The 24,498-nt window shown below is 35.7% G+C and overlaps 1 protein-coding gene across 2 annotated transcripts; it reads right to left on the bottom strand.

Annotated features, from left to right (window-relative positions):
- Positions 1-1,141: 1,141 nt before the first annotated feature.
- Positions 1,142-15,234, bottom strand: LOC133300481 (cyclin-T1-3-like). 2 transcript variants are annotated; one of them, XM_061500037.1, is made up of 7 exons: positions 15,084-15,234; positions 12,078-12,336; positions 11,472-11,553; positions 3,543-3,677; positions 2,840-3,015; positions 2,598-2,749; positions 1,142-2,312 (listed from the first exon to the last, which is right to left on the bottom strand). In XM_061500037.1, exons 2-7 carry the CDS (start codon positions 12,305-12,307, stop codon positions 1,297-1,299), a joined length of 1,791 nt encoding a protein of 596 aa, XP_061356021.1. In that variant the 5' UTR covers positions 12,308-12,336; positions 15,084-15,234; the 3' UTR covers positions 1,142-1,296. The 2 variants fall into 2 exon arrangements, with proteins under 2 accessions (XP_061356021.1, XP_061356022.1); XM_061500038.1 differs by lacking the exon at positions 15,084-15,234 and having other exon boundaries at positions 11,442-11,553; positions 12,078-12,103.
- Positions 15,235-24,498: the final 9,264 nt, after the last annotated feature.

Raw genomic sequence — 24,498 nt, 5'->3', positions numbered from 1 at the left:
ATGATTCATGTATTGGGATTAGAAATAAGTAGGACTTAATAAAGGTAAATAAATCATTTTTTTTAATTTTAGTGAGTGATACACGAGTCCATAGTAGTATAGAAGTATTGAAACAAATTTCGTGCTAGATGGAGTAAATAAGTTACTAACTTATTATTGGAAACAAGTTACTAAACTTACTATACGCTCAGGCTCAGCTATAATTAAGCGTATCCCACATCCACTTACAAAATGAATAACAAACCGTGTAACTAATCTGTAATAAACACCTGATAAGTGCTAACAAATACCCTACTGCCTAATTAACAGAGAAACAATCAAACTTGCATCCTCTTTTCTGGATTCACGTCCAAATTTATTATCTAATATAATGAATACGAATTCTTTTTGCGGTGACAATCTTATAAATATAAGAATTCATTAATGACAATTATGTAAATAAATTTAATATCTTTTTTAATTTTAAATTACTTTACAGCAGCAATCTTGTAATTATAAAATTTTATTAATGGCATTTTCGTAAATAATTAAAACTTTTTATAACTTTAAACTATACTCATTCAAGTTTTATTATTCTTTTACTCTCAAAATCAGTTCTCAAAATTTATATTCAAAACAGCTTTAAAAACAAAAACACGTTCTTCATAGACCCTGAGTTTCTTATTTTTGGTTCTTGTTTCTTTTATGTTGGTCAAAGGATCTTTCAAGTTTTGTTATCTTACAACGTTGGATGAGGCATATCTTGAGACCAATCTAAGGACTAAAGTGTTTGGATTCTTTTTAGTTGTAATAGTAAAGTTAAACTTTGATTTTTCTTTTCTTGGAAACCCTAAATCCTATGTACAGGGATTTTATCTAACCTATTTACTAATTACTGGTTCATGCTTAAATAGTTTTTCTAAAGCTTTTACCATTTAAACTCTTCAATTATGTAGTAGTCATTTTGTTTTCATGGAAACTTTTTAGAAATTCATTTAAGTTTACAGTAGTTAGCGGGTGCTGTTGTAATAACTATCTCCTTAGACAAGGAATAACTATCTCCTTACATGAATCAATAATTAAAATTTGATATAAAACTTATTATTCCCCTTATATGTATTAAATAGCTTCATAAGCTTTTCATAACCAGCAAAAATATAAAAAGCATAAACTTTTAATGGCACTACCAAAATTGAGGCATCCAGTTCCTTAAATAAGAAATGTCTAAAGCAAACAAGAGCATCCAGAATCATCAATTCATTGGCAACCAATTAGCCAAATCACAATAACCAAACAAAGGACAGTAAAATATTCACCTCAAAAATGATTTTCCTCTTCATCCCTTGTTTGTTCCCTGTCTGCATGACCAACTCTACCCATCCCGTTACCTTCTTCAGCAAGATCATTGTGATTACTAGAATCGAGCCTCTTTTTCATCTCTGGTTGCCTAGCTGGAGGGCTCCCCATCTTTCTCTTGCGATTGTTCAACAAGGATGAAGCATCGTCTATCATCTCCCCTTCTTCTGCATTGTCTACATCCATGTCTTTCTGTAACTGCACCTTAATGCCAATTTGTCTCCCATCTCTAGTTTCCTCATGATCCTTACCATGATCTTCATCATCAGGCTTAGACCAGTTCTGTCTTCTCTCGCGCTTATTTTTCTCATCCTCAACTGCTAACTCAACTCCATCTTCTAGCTCCCTCTCAATGAGATCATCCTCATCCATTACATCTTTCTTTAATGCCATTTCCCCTCGCTCCTTTCTCCTTTTTTCCAATGCAGCCTTCACTTTGTCCTTGTCAATCATCTTGATTGCTTCTTTGGGTGACTGACCAAGTGCCCCTTCCCGTAGCTCCAAATTTCGACCAACATTGCAGCTAGAGTTGTGTAATGCTGAATCCTCCCTCCCTCCTACTTCTGCAGCTTCCTTAGTCCCAACTGTTCTATCTTGGTCCCCTGCAACAATTCGTTCAGTCCCATATTTAGTTCTATTATCCCCTTCTCTCTTGTTATCTTTCTGAGGCAACTGTTCTGAGTTCTGAGACTCCCTAATTTCCAAGTCCATCTTGTGATCAGTAATGTCGCTTCCCATTTCTGCACTCCCATCATTGCTTTGGTTTTCGGTTCCTCTTAGCAGCACCACGTTATTTTCTGCAGACAAGTGGTGGGGGGCTGCATGGGATGATATTTGTTTTGAGGCCTGCTCCTCATTTGCAGCAGGAGCCTTTGTAGCAGCTCTTGTTCCCCCACCAGCACTCCCTTCTACTTCACTTCCTTGTGATAGGGGAATTCTATTCTGCTCGTAGAGTTCCAACATTTGATTACTAACCTCTGCAAGAGAAAATAACCACAAGGATTCAGAAGGATATACAGAAACATTCAGCTAGTGGGACACAAAAGGACAGCCTATTGTTTAACAGCAAACTACCCATAGCATAAAACTGGGTTTGTTCTCTAACGAAAATGCCTAACTTGATCAGGAAAGGGGAATAAAACCATCCAGACACGTGACAATGGCAGAAATTATCATAATGCATTGAGCCATGGGAACATAAAAGGCTATCCAATTCGGTCAACTTTCTTAGCATGCAAACGAATTGAGGGGACGGCACCAACCCTCCAACTGGCGTGGGGTGACATCAAACTCTTGCCACCAAACCTTCTCACCATCTGATGGAAGCTTCACTTTCAGGAACTTGGCAGCAAGAAAAATGGCGCCTGCTGCAATATGATGTGGCTTAAATTGCAGGCAGAGCGAAGTCCTCAGCCTGAAAGCCACTTTCCAGTTGTGTGAACAAATATATTACTAAAATAAATTCAACGAAGATAAATTAGAACAAATGGCAACTTTATCATACCCATCATTAACAAAGTTCCACGCAACTTGTGCAAGGGCATTCTTTGCAACATTGAACTTCTTTATGGCCTCGACAAGGGGCTTATATGGATGTTGAACATTCAGGTCAAAACCTAATGTAGCAAGTACAACCCTCTCTCCAAGTAAAATTAATTCTTTCTGCTGCTCATATACTTCCTGCATCATTTACGAATACTACTAAACAAATGTAAATGTATTCAGGGTTAAAGAAATAGAAACAGAATATAAAGCACGGGGCAAATAAAAATGGAAGTCCAGAAGGTGCCAACGAGTTACTTTACCAATAAACAGCAGTTGGAGTAAAATGAATGGAATCAGATAAACTATCCAATAGAACGGGGTACAGAGAAGAATGTTTGCTACATGATAAAATTCTAGGCAACCAGTACTAATTAAGTAGTAACTAAGCACATGAATAAAAATCATTTGAAAACTTTTCATAATTTACAAGCCAGATAATGATTTTATAGGATTTCAATATTGAGGCCACAACTACAATGTTTTTCCACGCATTATAACTTAGATAGATGATGTATTGACTAAAAACTGACAAGTTAGACGGAGGCCCAGTCTTGCAGCAAATAGAAAAGAAAACTACTCCACTTTAGACAAGAATTGGAGAAAGATAGACAGTGAGAAAGAATGGCTGGAGATAGGTCGAAGCACCATCAGTAATAGAACACCTTCTGTTTTATCCTCTGTGCAGCTGCAGGATCCTTCTTGTGAATGATTTCATAAGAAACAAGAATAACATCCTTTAGTGGACGAGGAGTCTCTTCAACCTTCCCAGCAAGGAACATACAGACTGTTGCAATGGTCTGCAAAAGATGTTCATCAAGTGAAATATGAGATTCTTATCAAGTAGTCTTTCAGTTTATAGTACTTTTACATCTATCATTTTCTTAATATAAAGTTGGAACATAACTATAATAGAGTAGTAGTCTCTCGTGTATAATTAGCTATGTTAGTAGCGCAGTACTACTGCACTGCAGAACCCAGAATAGTTTGTGTGTAACCTTGTAATAGTTCTGTTATGCCAGCCTGGCATTAGTTGTATTCAGTTACACTTGGTTATTGAATGAAACTTGCTCAGCAAGCCTGATTATGGCTATATATATACCTGTTCTGAGATTTAGAACAGTAACTTAAAAATTAATCAAGAAACCCTCATTCTCCTTTTTCTCTCTCTTTCTTTCCCTTTTCTTCATTTTCTCTCCCACTGTTTTATGGTATCAGAGCTCCAAATCTAACACCCTGATCCATTCTTCAGCCATGTCTTCCACAAACACCATCGATACCGCATCTTCCATATCAAGTGAACAAAGATTGCCTCTGATTTTCTCTAACAGCATTCGGTGAAGTTGAGTAACAAAAACTTTCTCCTACAAAAGCAGCTCGTAGAGCCTCCTATCCAAGCGCATCAACTTCAGCAATTCCTTGTCAATCAACAAACTCCAATTTGTTTCAACTCCGAAGATCACGTCAGTGGAAGAATCAAACCAGCGTATACAAACTGGGAGAAATTTGATCAAATGCTGCTCACATGATTACTTTATTTGCTCTCAGAAGAAGTTCCAACCAAAATTCTTGGTGTGAAGCATTCTTAACAGGCTTAGGACAAGATCCACAATCATTTGAACTCTGATGAAAGTCAAATACGAGCTTCATAACATCAAGAAAGGTGACAAAGAAATTTAGGAGTACATTTTTTGCATTAACTGCTTGCTTACTAGTGGAACCCAGAAAAATAATACTGTATTTACTAAATCATCAGAGGCATAGCCTCATTTTACAAATACTAAAACAAAAATAAAACACACAAAGACCTCAAGGACTGGAGTTGTGAAAACCAGTACTCTGTTCCTGGTTACGTAAAACAGGGGCAAACAGAGTGTCACTGTTCACAGCATTGCTATTGTTACTCTGTTTTCCAGCTTCTGAATTGTGCTGAGTCAAATTCACTGCTGCAGATTCTGAAATCAACGCCTCTGATTGTCTCATTAGTATTTGTTCATGAGTCATCAATTGAATACTCAAATCTTCAACGGAGTAAGCATTTTCGCGCGCATGAACAGATGCAATAAACGCCATGTATTCAGCTGGTAATCCTCCAAGTATAATATCTGAACACTCTTCATTACTAACTGGACTTCCTATTGACTTGAGAGAATTGCAAATACCTTTGATTCGAGAAAGGAACTCCTTCACAGTCTTTGATCCTTTTTTGATGGCGTGTAATTCAGATCTCAGCAACCTTGCTTTTGATTTCATCATTCCTTGGAACAATTTGTGTATTTTGTCCCACGCTTCATATGAAAACTTTACTCCTAATATCTCGTTCAGAATCGATTCTGAAACGGTTGAAAGAAGCCAAGACAGAAGCATTGAGTCTTGTGTTATCCATTCCACATACTCAGGATTCTGGACATCACTGATTCGATCATCTTCTGACAGAAATTGAAGAGGTATCTTAGGATTAACCAAGAAACGATGCATCTGATGTGACGTGATGATTGGATCTACAATTTGATTCCATAGCAAGTAATTTTCTTCCGTCAATTTCACTGTTATCTGTTGATTGAACAGTTGTGGAGCTTTGTTCTCCATCTTCGAAGCTGATTTTGCATGTGACGATGGATGAGATGAAGATTCGTGATGTGAAGATTCTCGATTAGAGGAAGGTGAATCCGAAGCGGAAGACATGAATAGGCTCTATATGGATCAGGCCTTCAGATCGAAGGCTCTGATACCATAATAGAGATGAACACGGAAGAGAAAGGGAGAGAGAGAGAGAGAAGTATTGATATGATTCTGATGTAAAATGTATATTGAATTATGAACTGATACAGAGAGAGATCTATTTATAGATCAGGTGTTGCTGACTCAGCAACTAACCAATCCTAACAATCTGTAACAAACTCTAACAGAGCCAAACTCTAACAGAATGAGTAATAATCAGGTGTGTGACACACCATAGGGACAATACTACAGCAGTACAGTAAAACTAGTAAACTAATACAAAGCCTTAGTTGCTTATATGCTAATAAACTCACCCTTAGAACCAACTACCCTAGGCTCCAAGAGATCCCCAAATTCCCCACTCATCACTCAATACATGCCTACCCCACTCCACACATTCCCTCTCCTTTTATTTCCTCCTCTAAGAATATTCTAGAAGATTTCCCTAACAAACTAACTAACACACTCACCACTTTCAGGCCCATCAATTACACACATGGAGCTATTGGAGATCCAATAACTGAATCAAGCCAGATCGAAATCGCTCATGAAGGACTCCCAGAGGAGTACAATCAGTGCATGACATATTCAAGGACAAGAGACTCCAAGCACTCTTGATGACTTTGAAAGACAGCTCCTAGCTCAAGAAGCTAGGTTCATCAAGCAATGCGACAGCATCTTGACTAATTCAGTCAATATGGTCCAGAGTGCTGCGCTGAAAGTCACAAAAACAAATCCTTTGTTTGCACCTGTTCCAGGATCACATGAGCAAAAGATATGCGGTCCAACCTAAAAACTAGAGCTATCTTCCTCTAACCAAATTCCAAGGCAGTGATGATAGCTCAAACAATGTCCCTTATCCTGAGCGCAGTTGAGGACGCAGTGGGTGTGGCGACCGGAACCATGGAAGACGCAGTGGAAGGTCCTTCATTCAATGCCAACTATGTTGGAAATTGGGCCATGAAGTCTAAACTTGTTGGCTCATGTTTGACTCCTCCTTTTTGCCCCAAATCAATGTTACCCTATCTCTGTATACCCGAACACCTAAAACCAACCTACCCCACCTTTCGTTTGGCAACAGTAGGGGCAACAACCGCAACAATTCAACCTCCACCACCACCTAGGTACTAGACAGAATCCACTCAAACACCGCCTTAGTTTCGTCAAGCAAACAACTCTCTACTTTTTTTAAGAGCATCTACTTCACGGACCTATGTCATTAACTCATTACCACTGCTGATCCACCAGCAGCTTTAGACTGGTACCCAGACTCACGAACCTCCCATCATGTCATTGTCGATCCTCAAAATGCAAAGCTTGCAATTCACTGGACCAGATAAAATTTTTGCTAGTAATGGCCAAGGTTTGCACATTACTTCTCTTGGCTCCGATCAATTATGTTCTCCTTTAAATCCACAGTGCCTTACATTTACATAACCTTCTTCTTGCTCCCTTCATAACTAAAAACTTAATTAGATGAGGTCCTTCTTCAAGGCTATCTTGAACCAGATGGCTTGTACAAATTCAATGGACTTCAGCTACCTACTGGGGCTTCACCTTCTAATGTTGTGTCCTCTATTATTTGTAATGACAATAAATGTAATGATGTTATACCTAGTTGAACTAGTCATTCTATCCATAGGCCTTGTATTTTGTCTCGTAATTTTTCTGATCCTAAGTCAAATGAAAACAGTAATCTTGAGACAAATGTAAATAGCAACCCTTAGGCCCATCTAGATTTGAAGTCCTCAAAATTGTACTTCAAAAATGAAATGTCCCATTTAAAAACAAAACATCAAATGAATTTTGTGCAGCATGTTCCCCTTTTGATCACCCTACATCAGATGCTTCCTCCTCAAGTGATCATTCTGAATCTGAACAGTCAAGTTCCTCACATGGTCACTCAAATCAGCCCTCTTCTCCTCCACAATCTCAATCCACACACAGTCAATCCTCACCAAGTCATTCCTCTGAAAGTCACTCTAATTCAAGACAACCCTCGCCAAGTCAGTCTCCTCGAGCTCATAGTCAATCCCCTCAAAGCCAGTCCTCACCAAGTTGGTCTCCTCAACCTCAAACCCCACCTTCCTCAATCACATTGACCCTGCCTCAGCTACCTCTTTTATTCCTACCCCTTCATCCTCTTCAGGCCAGAATATGTATGCACTCCCTCACCTAGTCACTCAATCCCTACTATATTCAAAGGAACTGCCCCTTCTTACAGCCCAGATAGAGCCAATTAGTGTTAAGCAAGCTTTTCCAGATCCTCTTTGGTTTCAGGCTTTGCAGCAAAAATATACAGCTCGTCAAACTTGGAGCCATTACCTCCTCCTCATAAGCCAATTGAATGCAAATGGGTTTTCAAAATCAAAGAAAACCCCAATGGCTCGGTAAACAAGTACAATGCAAGGCTAGTGACTAAAGGCTTTCACCAAAAACATGAAATTGACTATAATGAAACATTTTCTCCTGTAGTCAAAGTCGTCACTATCCAAATTATGTTGACCTTGGGTTTAACTAATGGTAGGCCCTTACAACAATTAGATGTCAACAATGCCTTCTAGAATATGGACCTTATTCAGGAAGTCTACATGTCTCAACCACACGGCTTTGAAGTAGCTGACAAGTATCTAGTGTGCAAACTTCACGAAGACCTCTATGGTCTCAAAAAAACCTCCTAGAGCTAGTTTGAGAAGTTGTCACGCTCTTTTGCAACTTGGATTTCAATCCAGCAAAAGTGATCCCTCCCTATTCATCCTTCAGGCCGGTGTCCACTCAACCTACATCCTAGTCTATATGGACAATATTACAATCACTAATCCCACACTGATACAGCAACTAATTAGGAAATTACATTCCAAAATTGCTTTGAAGCAATTGGGAGCATTGGAATATTTCCTTGGTATAGAAGTCAAACAGCTTCCAAAAGGGAAAATCTTGTTGTCCAATCAAAATACATCAAGAACCTCCTTGCAAAAGCTAGTCTAACTGAAGCCAAAGACATCTATATACCTATTCCTAGTGGACACAAACATAGCAAGTACAGGGTTGATTATGTTCCAGACCCATTCCTGTGTAGATCCATTGTTGGAGCACTCCAATATGCCACCCTCACTAGGGCCAAATATTGCTTTCAGCGTCAACAAAGTGTGTCAATTTTTGTCTCCGCCATTGGAAGATCATTGGAAAATTGTAAAGCGCATACTTTAGTATTTGAAAGGAACTTTATCCTGTGGGCTCTTATCGCGCCCTGCTCCTCCTGGCAAGCCCTTGTACCTAGCTGCTCTCTGTGCCTCGTGCGGACTTGACCCTGGATGATTCATAGCCTTCTCCTATCGACTCTTCCCCTCCGGCTCCTTCACCAGAGGCTCTTCCCATTGCCCAAAAAAAAGGTGTATGCACTACTCATAACCCTAATCTTCTTTATACTTTTTAGAGCTATGACCGTCTTTCTATTCCTCATTTCACCTTTATTTCTAGTCTTTTTTTTGTGTCTATTCTCAAGACCATAGGTGAAGCATTTTCCCAGTGGCGCCAAGCGATGCTTGATGAGATGGCCGCTCTTCATTCCAATGGCACTTGGGATCTTATTCATGCTCCTCCGTGAAGTCTATTGTTGGTTGTCGGTGGATCTTTACTGTCAAGGTTGGACCTAATGGCCATGTTGACCGTCTCAAGCACGCTTAGTTGCCAAAGGCTTTACTCACCTTGACTATAGCGACATGTTCTCTCCTGTCGCTAAGATGGTGTCCGCATATTTCTTGCTCTCACTGCTGTTCGTCACTGGCCACTCCTACAACTGGACATTAAAAAGGAAGAGGTTTACATGGAGCAACCGCCTGGCTTTGTTGCTCAGGGGGGGTCTGGGATAGTGTGTAGACATCGTAAGCCCTTATATGGTCTCAAACAGTTTCCTCGGGCGTGGTTTAGCCGTTTCAGTTCTGTCATTCAGGCTTTTGGCTTAATTCGTAGTGAGGTTTATCATTCTGTGTTCATAGGTACACATCTCCTGATAAGTGCATCTATTTGTTAGTATATGTCGATAACATCATTCTTACTGGAAGTGATAAAGCTGGGATTGACCAATTAAAACAATATTTGTTTAGTCAATTTCTGACAAGGATCTTGGTAAGCTTCTTTACTTCTTAGGGATTGAGGTGGTACAGTCTAGACAGGGCATACCAATTGATACACCCATGGATCCTAATATCAAATTATTGCCCGGACAGGGGAGCCATTACCTGATCCTGGACGTTATTGGAGGTTGATTGGAAAACGCAATTATCTCACTGTGACTAGGTCGGACATCTCTTTTGTTGTTAGTGTGGCTAGTCAGTTTTTTGACTCTCCTTGTGATTCTCATTGGGATGCTACTGTGAGGATCCTATGCTACATTAAAAGAGCACCAAGGAAAGGCTTATTATATTCGGATCAAGGACATACAAAAATTTGTGGTTATTCAGATGCCAATTGGGCAAGATCACCCTCGGATAGACGCCACACTTCAGGTTATTATATCGTCTTTGGAGGAAACATGATTTCTTGGAAGAGTAAGAAACAAACTGTTGTCGCCCGATCCAGTGCAAAGGTCGAGTATCGTGCAATGGGAGCTGCCACCTGCGAACAAATCTGATTAAAGCAGTTGATTCGGGAGCTCCATCTTTGTGAACAGAAACAGCTCATGACTCTCATTTGTGACAATCAAGTTGCGCTACATATATCATATAATCCTATATTTCATGAGAGAACCAAGCATATAGAGATCAATTGTCACTTCATTCGAGAAAAGATGCAGTTTGTCAACTCCAAGCTAGGAGCTCACAATATATACACACCAGCTTGAGGGGGAGGTTAGAATAATATGTTAAAGTAGTACTGTGTATATAATAGAATAGTCCCACATCTTATATACAATAGATTAGGTTCAGTACTTGTTAATATAAATATATTCCATGTGTGCTCATATTAGACACACAACTATCCAATCTCAAGTAATACAAATGTTAAATGAAATAAAAAGTTGTGAAAAAAGATACAACATTCAGAAACATCAACCTCCAAAATTTGTAAAATTAGAATATTCATTCACCTACAATTACAAATCTTTCCACTACACTTAAAATGGAAATATTGACCTGTACTAGAGCAGATTTTGTACAAAGTAGAAAACTCACCTACAGTAGAAATATTGTGCAAAACAGATAAAGAAATCCTTTATTACAGATCCCTATTAAAGAACAATAAATCCTGCACTCAGTATAGAAACATTTTCTAAAAAGTAGAAGTCCTTAGACAATTTTCCAGACTGAATGGACCCAAAACATTTTCAATGTGACCTACAGTCAAACTTTCCAGGAACAGTTATCATGAAAATTTTTGCATATATTATACAACTAATAATGTAGTTCATACAAATAAACTCAAATTTCTGAAAGCTTGTGTATATAAAATTGTTCTTCCATGTTTTTCATTATGATTTTCTTTAGACAGAAATACAACAATACAACATAATTTATTGGTATTCATATCGCAAGTAAATAGAAAGAATAACTTAGTTTATTTTGCTTAAAATAAAAAGGAAAAAATAAAAACAAAAAAAAAAAGCATTTGCTTTATGAAGTTGAAAATACGTCAATATTACATACAAAAACCATCCATCAAGTATTTACCAACCAGGCATGTCAAGCATTGAAAATAATTCCGCACAAAATAAACCACCTTCTAGGTTGTATTATGATATTTATTTTGTCTGTTAACTTAACCATATACCAGTTATTCACAATTTGAAGAGCACAAACATATCACACTAAATTAAAACGGGTGAGGAGAGGCAAAATGCCTACATATATCTATTTCAAAGCGCAACAACCCACCCTTCGGTCATTCTTTGCATGAGATTGTCGAAGAAAGAACCGATGACAAAAGATTATGGCTGTTGCTATGGTTACCTGAGGCCTGCAGGGGGTAAAAGTTACAATCAATATGTAAACTACAACCAAATTTCAACAACATACAAATATTTACAACATAACAACAAAATCCAAGTGCATTTAAAAGGTGATTGCTGTCTATCTTGCAAAGACTCCAAATATATAACTATAAAATTACCTCAGAAGAAAGTAAAACAGAAAAGGGGCAACCAAATTGCAAAAGTAGTATAAGTATGCATATGCTCATAGTGCTTTCATAATTATATCATGCAATACAAGATTGCATTGGTTGGGTATATCATTCAGATAAACAGCCACATTATTTAGGAAAGGTTTCACACGAAAAATTCCTGTTGAGAAACTATAGAGAGAATATAAAGGTTTGGAAGAGTGACAGAGAGAGAGAGAGAGAGAGAATGTAAAATAGGCACAGGATGAAGCATACAATCCCTCAGAGCAATCCCAAACACACAGTAAGAACTAAGAAGTATGTGAATCTGGAAAGTAATAATTAAATATTAGTAAAAATATCAGTATCAGCAAACTCACACTTTAAGTCTCATGCCTAAATCCTGTAAGAATGTGCAGTACGACTTGCGCAGGTATGTCTCTTTCTTCAAGTCAATTCCATCTTTTCTTGATGGGGAATTTTCCTCTATTTCTTTCCTATACATATACCATCGACCTAATGCATCGTCTTGATTGTCCTTAGAACTTTTACAAGAGTTTCCATCAGATGCTCCATGATGTGACAACTCTCCAGACACAAGTCCTGCCATCTGTACCAGTTCTTCTATGCACTAAAATTCTGCATAATGTGCTCAACATCATATAGCAGAAAGATTCTGGAGGATGCAATAAAACAAATATCATGTACCTGGAATTTTAAATATTATAACAGAAGTCTAGAAATTGTAAGTCATAATAAATGCTTCTATTTTTTATTATCAAAAACCAAAAATGAAAAAGGTATTCATTACCTCTAAGTGGTTTCATTATTTTTTAACTTTGTCCTTTGGTAATAAAGTCTGGGGCCATAAATGCAGAATATAAGCCCTTTATACAGTAACATTAACATTTTAAGAGCTGACCTAGTGTAGCTTGGCAAGCTCCGATTACTTAATAGTAACTTACTACAAATAATGCAACAAAGAAAAGAAACAAAGAACAAAATTCAGAGATAAATACTTAAATACAAAATGATGTTCCATATTTTGCGTACAGACTTTCTTCCTTTGCAGGATTTCTTATCTTCATCGTAGCCGTACCCCTCCCTTTTCTCTCTAATAAGACATCAAAAAAAAAAATGATGCTTCACATTCCTTAAGATCCAATACATGACAAGCCCTTGGGAAAACCATTAGATAAGCAATGTAAAGAAGCAATTATAAAATCCTATCCAGCAAAACAGGTAATTTGAATTACACCACAACCAAATCAATTTAATCCAAAGTTCAAAGTTCCAATATTTTAGTCCCTCCACCCAAATAATGAAGGCGAATGATGTGTGAAGCGTGAACTGAACTTGATGGAGGAACTAATATATAGAGATTTGAACATTGAAAGATCAAATTGATAAAACTAATTTGGAAGGAACTAAATTGATTACTAGTGTGTCTTTTAGGTACTAAAATAGCATTTTACTCTAACTCTTGATGAGTACGAATTATATTTTATAAAAATAAATAAAAGATAAGGGTGTTTTCTAAATTTTTGGAAGTTCTGGGTAAAGGGGTACCCAACATGTAGTTTCACCTCTGCCAGCAAAGGTAAAAAGACATACATATTTGCTTGAAGATTCAGCACTGAACTTCTACCAAGCATAAAATATCCCTGGATGTAAACCACATCTCAACAAAAATTGAACTGGAAAGCTTTTTACCCTTGTCAGTCGAAAAATGCAAATGGGCTTTTCATGTTTTCAGCTCTGAAGGCATATTGAAACTTTATACAACCTGATAACTGGAGCGGTGTATACCAGCCTAGGGCTCCAAGCCAACAAGTATAACCCTATTTTTAGACATGGGCATGAGTTTCTATATCTCTAATCCATTAAAAACCCAGTCTGTCTAACTATAGGCCAACCCATGACCTGGTGTAAATTAAAAAAATAAAAAAACAAAAAGCACAGTCCCATTCCCCCATGTGGTCATGCCCAGCACATGCAACCCATCTCACTATACACCAGGCATTATGAACTGAGATGCTGCATGTCACTATGTCAGCATGTGCAACTTGGCTTGGGCATAAACATTCACATGTAGGCACAAGCCAGCAACAGAACAAGGCTTGTCACAAATGGAGCAAAGGTATTAGAGTGAGCAAAACATTCACAGTCCAATTGCTTTGATTAGAATTTTAAAACAAAACTTTTAAAGAAGGAATATCCCCCTATTTGGAGAATAGTTAGTAAAATGGAAGCATGAATTACTTGAATTATGAAATGTATATCATGAAAGACAAAGTAATGCTTCTTTCGTACAAAAATGCAAGAGTGTTTCAGTAAATCACTTGTATATAATTTTTCATTAGTCTGAAACAATCCTATGGTAGAACTTAAATTTAAGGGTTTACCATGACAATACAAAACACAAAACAATGAACCACTTGGAAAAAAGGAAAGTAGAAAAAAGAGCAGTCAAGTGCTATAAAGTTCCCACTACGCGCAGGCCTGGTGAAGGGCCAGACCCATTCTGTGCGTCTATAGTAAGCAACCTTACTTTGCATTTTCAAACCCGTGATTACATGAATGAAAAATGTCACATGGAAACAACACCCAAAAAGTTATGGTTCATTGTTTTGGCTAGCACATAATATCCAAAAATATAAATGTACCATCATGAAGAAAGAGCATTAACCAAACAATATTAATAACAGGAAATGAGATTCTAATTGCTTAAATAAGAGAGAAAGAGAGAAAATGCCCCCCCCCCCCCCCCCCCCCACATCTACAACACTACACGCTCTCCGTCTTGAAAATGTATTACTAAGAGTATGGCTAATTAAAGCTAGAACACCCCTTCTCTTAACCCCAAGAAATTGAGAAAGTGCTAGCTAATAAGACCCAAAAAGAAACAAAAAGAGAAGAGAAAAAAAACAGCCTTCAATTAAATTCCCACACAAAGGAAACGATGAGGTTAGAGAGAAGAAAATGTGACCCAAAAACTTGGATTGGCCATATGGAACCAAACAATTCATTTTTGAAAGAGCGATCCCTAATCTGCTTCACAAATCCAAAGAGATTGTTCAACGGAAAAGACCCAACGAAAATCTAGAATGCCAATTCTATTACCCAAATATAATAATAAAAAATTAAAATTTTAGGTTCAATCAGTCCCCAAACGTGCAAGAATACGAGCGAAAGAGAAATTAGAAGCCATTTCGAAAGGGTTTAAATAAATTGATAGAGAAGTTAAAAATTTGGAGGGGAAAGATGAAGAGAAAGCGAATCAATTGAAGCGAAGATAGGGAAAGTGATAGATCGATCAAACGCATCGAAACAAGAACGAGAAAGATAAAGAGTCATAGAGAAACCAACAAATCACAGCGACTTACGGATATGAAACGGAACAGGTAAGGTAGAGAGAACCCTTCGTCTTCTCAGAATCAGATACAATCTTTGAAGCCTTCGACTCTCTCTCTCCCTCTCTCTCTCTCTCGCAGGTTGCAACCCAAGCTCGACAATCTCGTTTCTGTTGGTTCTCCACACTCTCTGCGTGCCCTTTTTGTTTTTCGTTTTTCGTTCTTTTTTATATTATTTTATTTTATATATTCTGTCCACTAACCACCAAAACTCAATAGGTTGCATGATTTGAAGCATTTATTACGAGTTAATGAATCCCACTAATCACGTCTTTTGATTCATAAAGATCAGAGAGATTTGTGTGTAGAACACATTGTAAATTATGCATAGGCTCATTGTTTTTATTTTATGATCGCTTACAAATAATATTATTATCTATATATCTATATATATAAAGGAGAGTTCAACGTTGGAATCTTTTGCCATGTGTCACCACTAAAGCACGGACACGCTGATCAAACAAAATTTTGCGTGTCGGACACGTGTCCGACACGGACACGCTCGGACACGCGTCCGACACGTGGTCAACATTTGGGGACACGCGGTCAACTCTCCGACACGCAGTCAACTTTTTTGGACACGCAGTCAACTTTTTTGGACACGCAGTCAACGCTAGGACACGCTCGGACACGTTTTTTTTTTTTTTTTTTAATCTTAATTTTATTTTGTTAACTAAATATAAAAGAAATAATTTATAAATTACCCCAAATCCGAATTACACATGTTTTTTGCCCTAGGTTTCCACTCTACACTGATCCACTAAGGGAGTGTGACTTAGGGAGCATAATTTCCGAGTCAAAAAACCCATGTGGACATTAAATTCCTAAAACCAAGTCGTATGTTGTCATAACGTTTGTTTACGGTTAACAATACAAGATGTAGCCTTTTTGAACACATGTACTGATTTGCTGTGATGTGTTATGGACGAATGTGACCTGTTCAATATTGTTTTGTGCCGTGATGATCAAATTGCTAAAAAGGTTCCATTCATAAGTTATACAATATTGAAATGGAATTAAATTCATTACACAACATAACATAGATCCAAAAAACATAACAATTCTGCATTCATTAAAAAAAGTTACATTACATCAACGACTTAAAGGAAATACATGAACAAAACACAATAACATGATGTACACCCTAAATCTACTCGTCATCCCCGTCTGTGTCCGTCTCCGAGTCGTCCTCATCTGACACATGACCCCCATCCCTTGCTGCCTCAGCTACCTGACCACCTCTTGCAAGCTCCAGACGAGCAAGCCTGTCTTCCACACCCTTAAACCTTCCCTGTATGTGTCTAAACCTTTCATTCCCTTTCTTTCTCCATTTTTTATGTGCCAGCGCCATCTTTCCTATCTTCTTTGTCATTGCATTTATGCCCTTCATGACATCACGCAGTGAAAATCCACCTTCAGGTTCAGCTATCTCCTCAACCTCAGCCACATCCTCCTCCTCCTCCTCCTCCTCCTCCTCCTCCACATCTGGCTCAACAATATGGTCATCTGGGGCAACATAAGGAACCTCAACCTGGGGCATACCACTAAACTCCCACACACCCGATCTCGTGTTCTTAGTAATCTTGCACTGCTCCAATAGACGCTTTCCGAACTTGCAATTATAGCCCGTGGTCTTCTTCAACAGCTCAGTCTCCATGGGAACACCAAAGTGAACCAATATCCTCTGTACCAGACAGGCGTATGGAAGATGACCCTTATGTTTGGCCTTAAACATAAACCAACAGATATAGTGCCTCCAGTTCACCATCTGGGCATGTCGGATAGCCCACATAATGGGAATGTCATGTTCCAACACCCTGGAATGATTAAAAGATCGCGGAAACAGAACGTGGGTGAGGACATAGTGTAGTATACGGGACTCCACAGAAAGCAACCCCACCGTATAGTGCAAGTGTTCCCCACGGACTCTTCTCTGCTCCTGCACGGCATCCTCTCGTACATATCCTGGAAGTACTACACCACTATCAGCGTCATACACCACAGTCTGAGAAGAGTCAAAATCATAGCCGAGTATCTCCAACCATGCAGGTGCCGTCATGATGATCTCTATTCCACAGACCCTCGACCTCAGCTCGCCCTGTACGTAGCTGAGGTTATGGTAGAAGGCCCGCACCATAAGCTCTGAATACGGACATAGGGTCTCGGCCAACACCCTCAGATGTGCCGCCTCCAACACCCCCACAATTTCAAATCCCTCCTTATCAAAAAAGGCTGTATCCAAAGATTTTGGAGCACATAACGGCCGGTTCAAATGGTCACGTACGAATGAAGCGTGGACGGCAGGGTCGTCCTCAAACAGATACCCATACGGGAGGTCAACAGTATCAGGCTCTTCGTCTTGTCGCCTTGACGAAGAAGGCCGCTCTTGCCTATGCTTGGTGCATCTCTCAAGTGACTCATTGCCCTCATCGCTTGGTCTTCTGCGGCTCGTCATTTGTTTAGGGTACCTACAATGAAACATGTCAGCATTTAACTATATGAAACATGTCATGATGGTAATGAAAACTTGCAACATAAGCGCTGTAAACCAAAAGCAAACTTTTGCCCCATACAAACTTTTCAAACAAAAAAATTCACACAATGCAAAAAAATAAACCTTAGTAGATTAGGGTTACAAAACCTACAACAAACGCTTTGATTAGAGTTCACAAATTCGGACAACAAACAAATACAAAAAATTCCTAATCCTAAAACACAATGCAAGTTAAGAAACCTTACCTATCCTTCAGATTTCACGATTTGGACCAAATTTGGGGGCAATCCACACGCCTAAAGGAAGGGTTTGGGGCGTTCTTCAGCTGCTCCTGCGGATTTGGGGTTTGGGCCGCCTCCTTAGTCGATTAGGTCATCCTACTCCCCCTCTGCCGAATGGGGGGTTTTTAAAAAACAAATCCGTCGATATTTAGTCGACTAAATATCGATACTTAGTCGACTAAATATCCCAAAAATGTAGTCGATTAAGATGATTTTTTAGTCGACTAAATTTGCGGTAGTCCACTTTCTGAAGATTGACCATTTGCTCGACTAAAACAGCAAGGTAGTCGACTAAAAGGGGCAGGTTGGTGGATAGTTCTTGATCAGGGGCAAATTGGTTATTAATTAATTAATGAGGGGCAAAAGGGTCAAAAAGCCGAATTACTCAGCTCTTTTAAATGCTTTCTACATTGGAATTGATCACTCTTTTGAAATTCGAATTCTGAATTGATTTCAAATTTTGGATTTCAATTTTAAATTTCAAATTTGAATGGTGAGAAAGGATTTGGAAATAAAAAATTAAATAAATAATAATTTCTTTTAAAAATCGAAATAAAAAATAATGAAAAATTAAGTTAATCATTTATGGTAGCAGACAACTCATTCAACGTCCCACTCATTTGTATATTTGAATTACTCAGCTCTTTTAAATGTTTTCTATATTGGAATTGCTCACTCTTTTGAAATTCAAATTCTGAATTAATTTCAAATTTTGGATTTCAATTTTAAATTTCAAATTGGAATGGTGGGAAAGGATTTGAAAATAAAAAATATGTAAATAATAATTTATTTTAAAGTTCAAAATAAAAAATCAATGGAAAATTAAGTTAATCATTTATTATGGCAGACAACTCATTTAATGTCCCACTACTTTTTTTTTTGTATATTATGAGTAAAAAAGACCTATACTTTTCTTTTGTTGTATATCCACTATTTTTTACATGGATAATTGTTAGACCTATTAATGCTGAATAAAAAAACAAAAACTTTAAAAAAATTGTAAAATAACAAAATTATTTATATTGTAAAATAAATTTAAAATTTGGAAATAAATTAAATGAAAAATTATGTAAACTTGATATGTGGGAATAGAGTTCAACATTTAATATTTATACAGTGGAAAAAGATATATATAATAAATTTGAATTTAATATAAAACTATAGATTAAACAATAAAATATTTAAAATTATAAAAAAACATTTATAGTCGATAAAAATTATTTAAAATTTCAAATTTAAAAGGAAAAATAAAAAATGGCATAATTTATCCTTTACAAAAAATAAATTAAAACTCTAACATTGAATTTTTAAATATACATGTATAACCAATTAAAATAATATACATGTATTTTTTTTAAAAAAATATTTAACATAAAATTTTTAAATATACATGTATAATCAATTAAAAAAAATTAAAAATCATAAATTAAAATAGAAAAAAATTATATAAAAGAATATGTAGAATTAATATAAAAAGTTTTAAATTTTAAATTTAAATAAAAAATGACGTCTGTCATTCTGTAAAAAAAAATTATTAAAATTTAAGAACTATAAAAATTAAAATTTAATTTAGAACATAAGAAAGAAGGCTTTTCACCCTTTTGCCCCCTTATTAATTAATTAATAACCATTTTGCCCCTGATTCGAAATTATCTACCAATCTGCCCCTCTTTAATCGACTACCTTGCATTTTTAATCGACTAAACGGTTGTTGGGAGATTTAATCGACTAAATCTCTCTACTTAATCGATTAAAATCATACTGACTTATTTTTTTTTTGTAAAATATGAAGATTTAGTCGACTAAATAGGGAGATTTAGTCGACTAAATCTCCCAGCAGCCATTTTTTGTCTGTTTTGGTCATTTAGTCGATTAAAAATGCAAGGTAGTCGACTAAAGAGGGGCAGATTGATAAATAGTTTCGAATCAGGGGCAAAATAGTTATTAATTAATTAATAAGGGGTAAAAGGGTGAAAAAGCCTAAGAAAGAAATTAAACTTTTATTTTTTATTTTTTTATAAACAAACTTTCATTTTTTTTTATTGCAAGAATGTAATTAACACAAATACTTGCAAAAAATAATTATTTATATAAAATGCTGACAGTTAGAGGTGAAAAACTGGACTCGGCCCGGAGGGCCGGGCCTGCCAATATATTTTTATAATTCAATTGAAATTTTATCTTTCTTCTTTTATAATTAAATTACTAAATCTGATTTCAATTTTTATAAATACAAATTTGTGAAATTCCAAAGACTAACGACACTAATCCTTGCAAAACAAATTGCAAGTATAAAATGCTGACAGTTAGAGGTGAAAAACTGGGCCGGGAGTGCCGGCCCGCTAATATATTTTTATAATTCAACTGAAATTTTATCCTTATTATTTTATAATTAAATTTCTAAATTTGATTTTAATTTTTGTAAATATAAATTTGCGAAATTCCAAAGACTAAAGACACAAATCCTTGCAAAAAAACATTTATTATTATTTTATAAATCTTATTGTAGTAAATGAAAGTTCATCTCCGGGATAAAATATAAAAACCTAGACGCAACTATAAAAATATTTTTTTACGGATAAATATAAAAACTTATTACATGCTGATAGTTAGAGGTGACAAACTGGACTCGGCCCGGAGGGCCGACCCACAAAAACATTTTTATAATTAAATTAAAATTTCATCATTTTTCTTTTATAATTAAATTCCTAAATCTGATTTTAATTTTTGTAAATACAAATTTTTAGAATTCCAAATACTAACGACGCAAATCTTTGCAAATAATAATAATTTATTATTATTTTTAAATGTGGTTGCAATAAATGAAAGTCTATTTCAAAGATTAGTGTAGTTGCTTTGATTCTGTTCATATGCTTTTGTTGCAATGTAAGCAAAAAATATGACGTATACATACTTATTTGATTAAGTTGCATTCAAATCCCGTTCAGACAATCTTTTTTTTTTGTCCTTAAAAAAATTTAATCCATTCTTTTTTTTTTTGCTGATACTATGATTTTTGGGTGTTAACATATTAGTGTTACTTATTTAATGAGTTTTTTCCTTCTGTATCGTAGGCGCAATGAACGAAAATCACACAAGAAATGACATTTTTTTTTTTGGTGAAAAGAAATGACATATTTAGTAAGTGTTAAACTCATCTCTCCAATGATTGCTATGAAATGACACTAAATGAATAGCGTTTTCATATTATAGGTAAAAGATGATATTTTAAATCCATATTTTCTTGGTGTTATTGTTACCTTGATTTTATTGATGAATGTTATAGTTAGCAATGATTTGTACGTATTTTTTTTGTATATTCATTTCTCACGTTAACATGGTGTATTATAACGTATTATGGTGTATTATGATATAGTTGTATGCAAAATTATTTATCCCTCTGAATAGTAGATTTTTGTTTGTTGTTGATATTTGCAAAGCTCTATGTCAATGCTGTAATTTTTTTCACCTGAAATATAGAACAAAATAACAACACAATTTTTTGTAAATATAAGGTTTGCAGTGCGATTAACCAACCACGACGGACGACAAAAATTTTGATCTTTTTTCCCTGTGCATCGCACGGGTAATATACTAGTTTAAAATAATATGCTGGTTATTTTTATGTAAAACAAACAATACATTTAATAACTACATTGAGACCTAGGTTTTTTTATTTAATAAAGTACATATATCATCACCAAGTTGTTACAAATCACACATCAAATTATTGAATCAACAATTTAATTGTTTATTGATAAGAGACTAATATGACTTTTATTATTATTGCAACATATGTAATAAATAGACTTTTAATGTGAAGAATAATCATGCCCATAATTATATCCTAATTAAAGTTTAATGTAGCCCCATAACTAGATAGAATCTTTACTTATATAAAGTGACCATAAACATATTGTCATTTCTAATATATTTTTCCTTTTTACATATCATTACAATTATTTATCTATTTCTTTTCATAAATTGTACTAAATTATACTTAACAAAATAGTGAATCAAATTCAATAATCCAATATCTATCGAAATAAAATAACAAGAATTATTTCTGACAGAAATTATGGACAACATAACGGTTGTAAATTAGACAAATCCAGGGATCATAATCCCATAAAATACTCAACACATGATAAACAGATGGTACAATTCATACATATAAACATATAGATATCAAAAGATGGCTCCATGTCATATCTACTGATATCATACAACATACTATTTACAGATATATATATATATATATATATATATATAGAGAGAGAGAGAGAGAGAGAGGTAGGATCCTTTGACACCGGTGTCAAATTTCAATTTTGACACCTCATCTGAGAGCCGTTAGATCAAAAAAGATCAATGGTGTCACATGCTTGCAAATCAGAGTCGTTGATCTTTTTTGATCTAACGGCTCTCAGATGAGGTGTCAAAATTGAAATTTGACACCGGTGTCAAAGGATCCTACCTCATATATATATGAGGTAGGTTATACTTACAACTTTTTTTTTTACAGCCTCTTACAACCATATCTTAACACCGTTGATTTTCGCCAATCAAAGGTTATGATTTATTGTGAATTAATAATTAATTAATGAATTTAATTTGCGAAAATCATAACCGTTGATTGACGAAAATCAACAGTGTTAAGATATGGTTGTAAGAGGTTGTAAAAAAAAAGGTTGTAAGTATAACCTTCATATATATATATATATATATATATATATATATATGTATAGGTAGGATCCTTTGACACCAGTGTCAAATTTTAAATTTAACACCTCATCTGAGAGTCATTAGATCAAAAAAGATCAACGACTCTGATTTGTAAGCATGTGACACCATTGATCTTTTTTGATCTAATGGCTCTCAGATGAGGTGTCAAATTTCAAATTTGACACTCGTGTCAAAGGATCCTACCTCATATATGTCACAACTATATACAAATATACATAGGCTAGTGAAGTCTCTCAAGAAGATTATATAAACATATACATTAGTGTTGTAATTTTGGGAATATCTTTCGCAAACAGTAACACGCAGAACATAGCAAGAAAGCATAAAGAGAGGAGACACCAGTATTTTACAGGTTCAGAAACTCAGTATAAGTGAGTTTCCTACGTCCTGGGGCCTAAAGAGGGTTAAACGCCCTCTGATATGCAGTTTATTCAAGATCAGTAAGAAAACAAGAGTTCAAAGTATACAGTAAGAGCTATACAGAAACGAGCAAATGAGCAACCTAATTTCTCAACCAATTAACAACATGACAAATAGATCTTGAATTAACACTCAAAATTAAGAACCGGTAAACAACAAATATTATAAAGATAAAGAAGACTTCCCAATCTTCACAAGCTAGCATAGGAAACGTAGTTCCTATCTCTGAACCTCCAAGCTGAACACACGAGCTTCACAGGACCACCTTGCAGATTATCTTCTCCACCGTTTGAATACCAATCAGAAAAGTTCACCGATCAAAGGAACCATCTTGCTGAGATGAACAAGATTCATCAAAGCATCATAGCCAAAATCACAGTGTTTCACTCAGTGTTTGTACGAACACACTCAAACTGAAAACCCTAGCAGTGCCTTTTCTTTCGAGAGATTATATCAGAATATCCAAAAATGTGATCTCACTCACACACAGCACAAAGGGGAGCAAATATACCATTAAACCATCACACCAAAAATGCTGACGTTTTGAGGTGTGTTGCTTATTGCACAAAGACCCAACTTCAACTGAATAGAGAAAATCACAATGGGCCTTGTGTTAACATTTAGCCCACAGACATTTAATAACCATAAGACAAAGTAAGGATCAGCCCACCAGAGACATAGTAAAGTGAAGCAAGATATTTACATATATTTTGTTTAGGAAATATATATAGAACTATATACTACAATTAGCATGATACATACAAGTCATGCTTTAACCAAACATAAACATATCAGTCTCCAAAACAAGCATCTAGCTAATTGCTCTAGTAAATCAAACTACTCTTCCCACATAGGCTTTTTGTCTCTAACACGATTATTAATCGTAGAGATACCTGAAATATATTCACCAAACAGGGTGATATTACACATCTCAGTAAACTCTGGGTTTATGGAGAAGTCTTCACCCACGAGTTAACTTTCTGTATGAAATATCATATACATAACATAGATGACATCATATAGTCACATAATCCATACAACATCATACTTAACAGACAGATCGGAACATATCAAACATAATTGAACATTTTTGAATCTAACAGACAGAACATAACGAAACTTATCATATGTACTTCTGAGTCTTATATCCCTTATCTAAAGCATCGTCTCATAATTACTTCCGAGGCTTACATCTCTTATTGAAGATTTCATATCTTCTAATCTGAGGCTTATATACACGGATCTTTAAACATTTTATATGTATATATATATATATATATATATATATATATATATATATATATATATATCCGAATTAACAATTAAATCACAGTATCTCACATCATGAAATAACATAGCATATCATATTATATTATATGCATGCACTATATGAATGCAACTATGCTAAGTTCTAACATTCATAACGGTTATATCCATTCAGAAACCATAA

Source organism: Gastrolobium bilobum, unplaced genomic scaffold, assembly GCF_033153095.1.
Source record: "Gastrolobium bilobum isolate Gb01-03AN ecotype WA unplaced genomic scaffold, APGP_CSIRO_Gbil_v1 utg37804, whole genome shotgun sequence".
Classification (NCBI taxonomy): domain Eukaryota; kingdom Viridiplantae; phylum Streptophyta; class Magnoliopsida; order Fabales; family Fabaceae; genus Gastrolobium; species Gastrolobium bilobum.
The sequence above is the reverse complement of the archived record's forward strand: the minus strand, read 5'-3'. Positions and strand labels throughout refer to the sequence as shown.

Bases quoted from the DNA above. Each gene is read 5' to 3' on its own strand.
- LOC133300481 (XM_061500037.1), bottom strand. From the start codon at position 12,307: ATGGCAGGACTTGTGTCTGGAGAGTTGTCACATCATGGAGCATCTGAT. The intron at 3,678-11,471 runs GTGGGTTGTTGC...CATCTTTTGCAG, and splicing joins ATGCAAAGAATGACCGAAGG to ACCATTGCAACAGTCTGTAT. The intron at 3,016-3,542 runs GTGTTCTATTAC...TAAATGATGCAG, and splicing joins CACAGAGGATAAAACAGAAG to GAAGTATATGAGCAGCAGAA.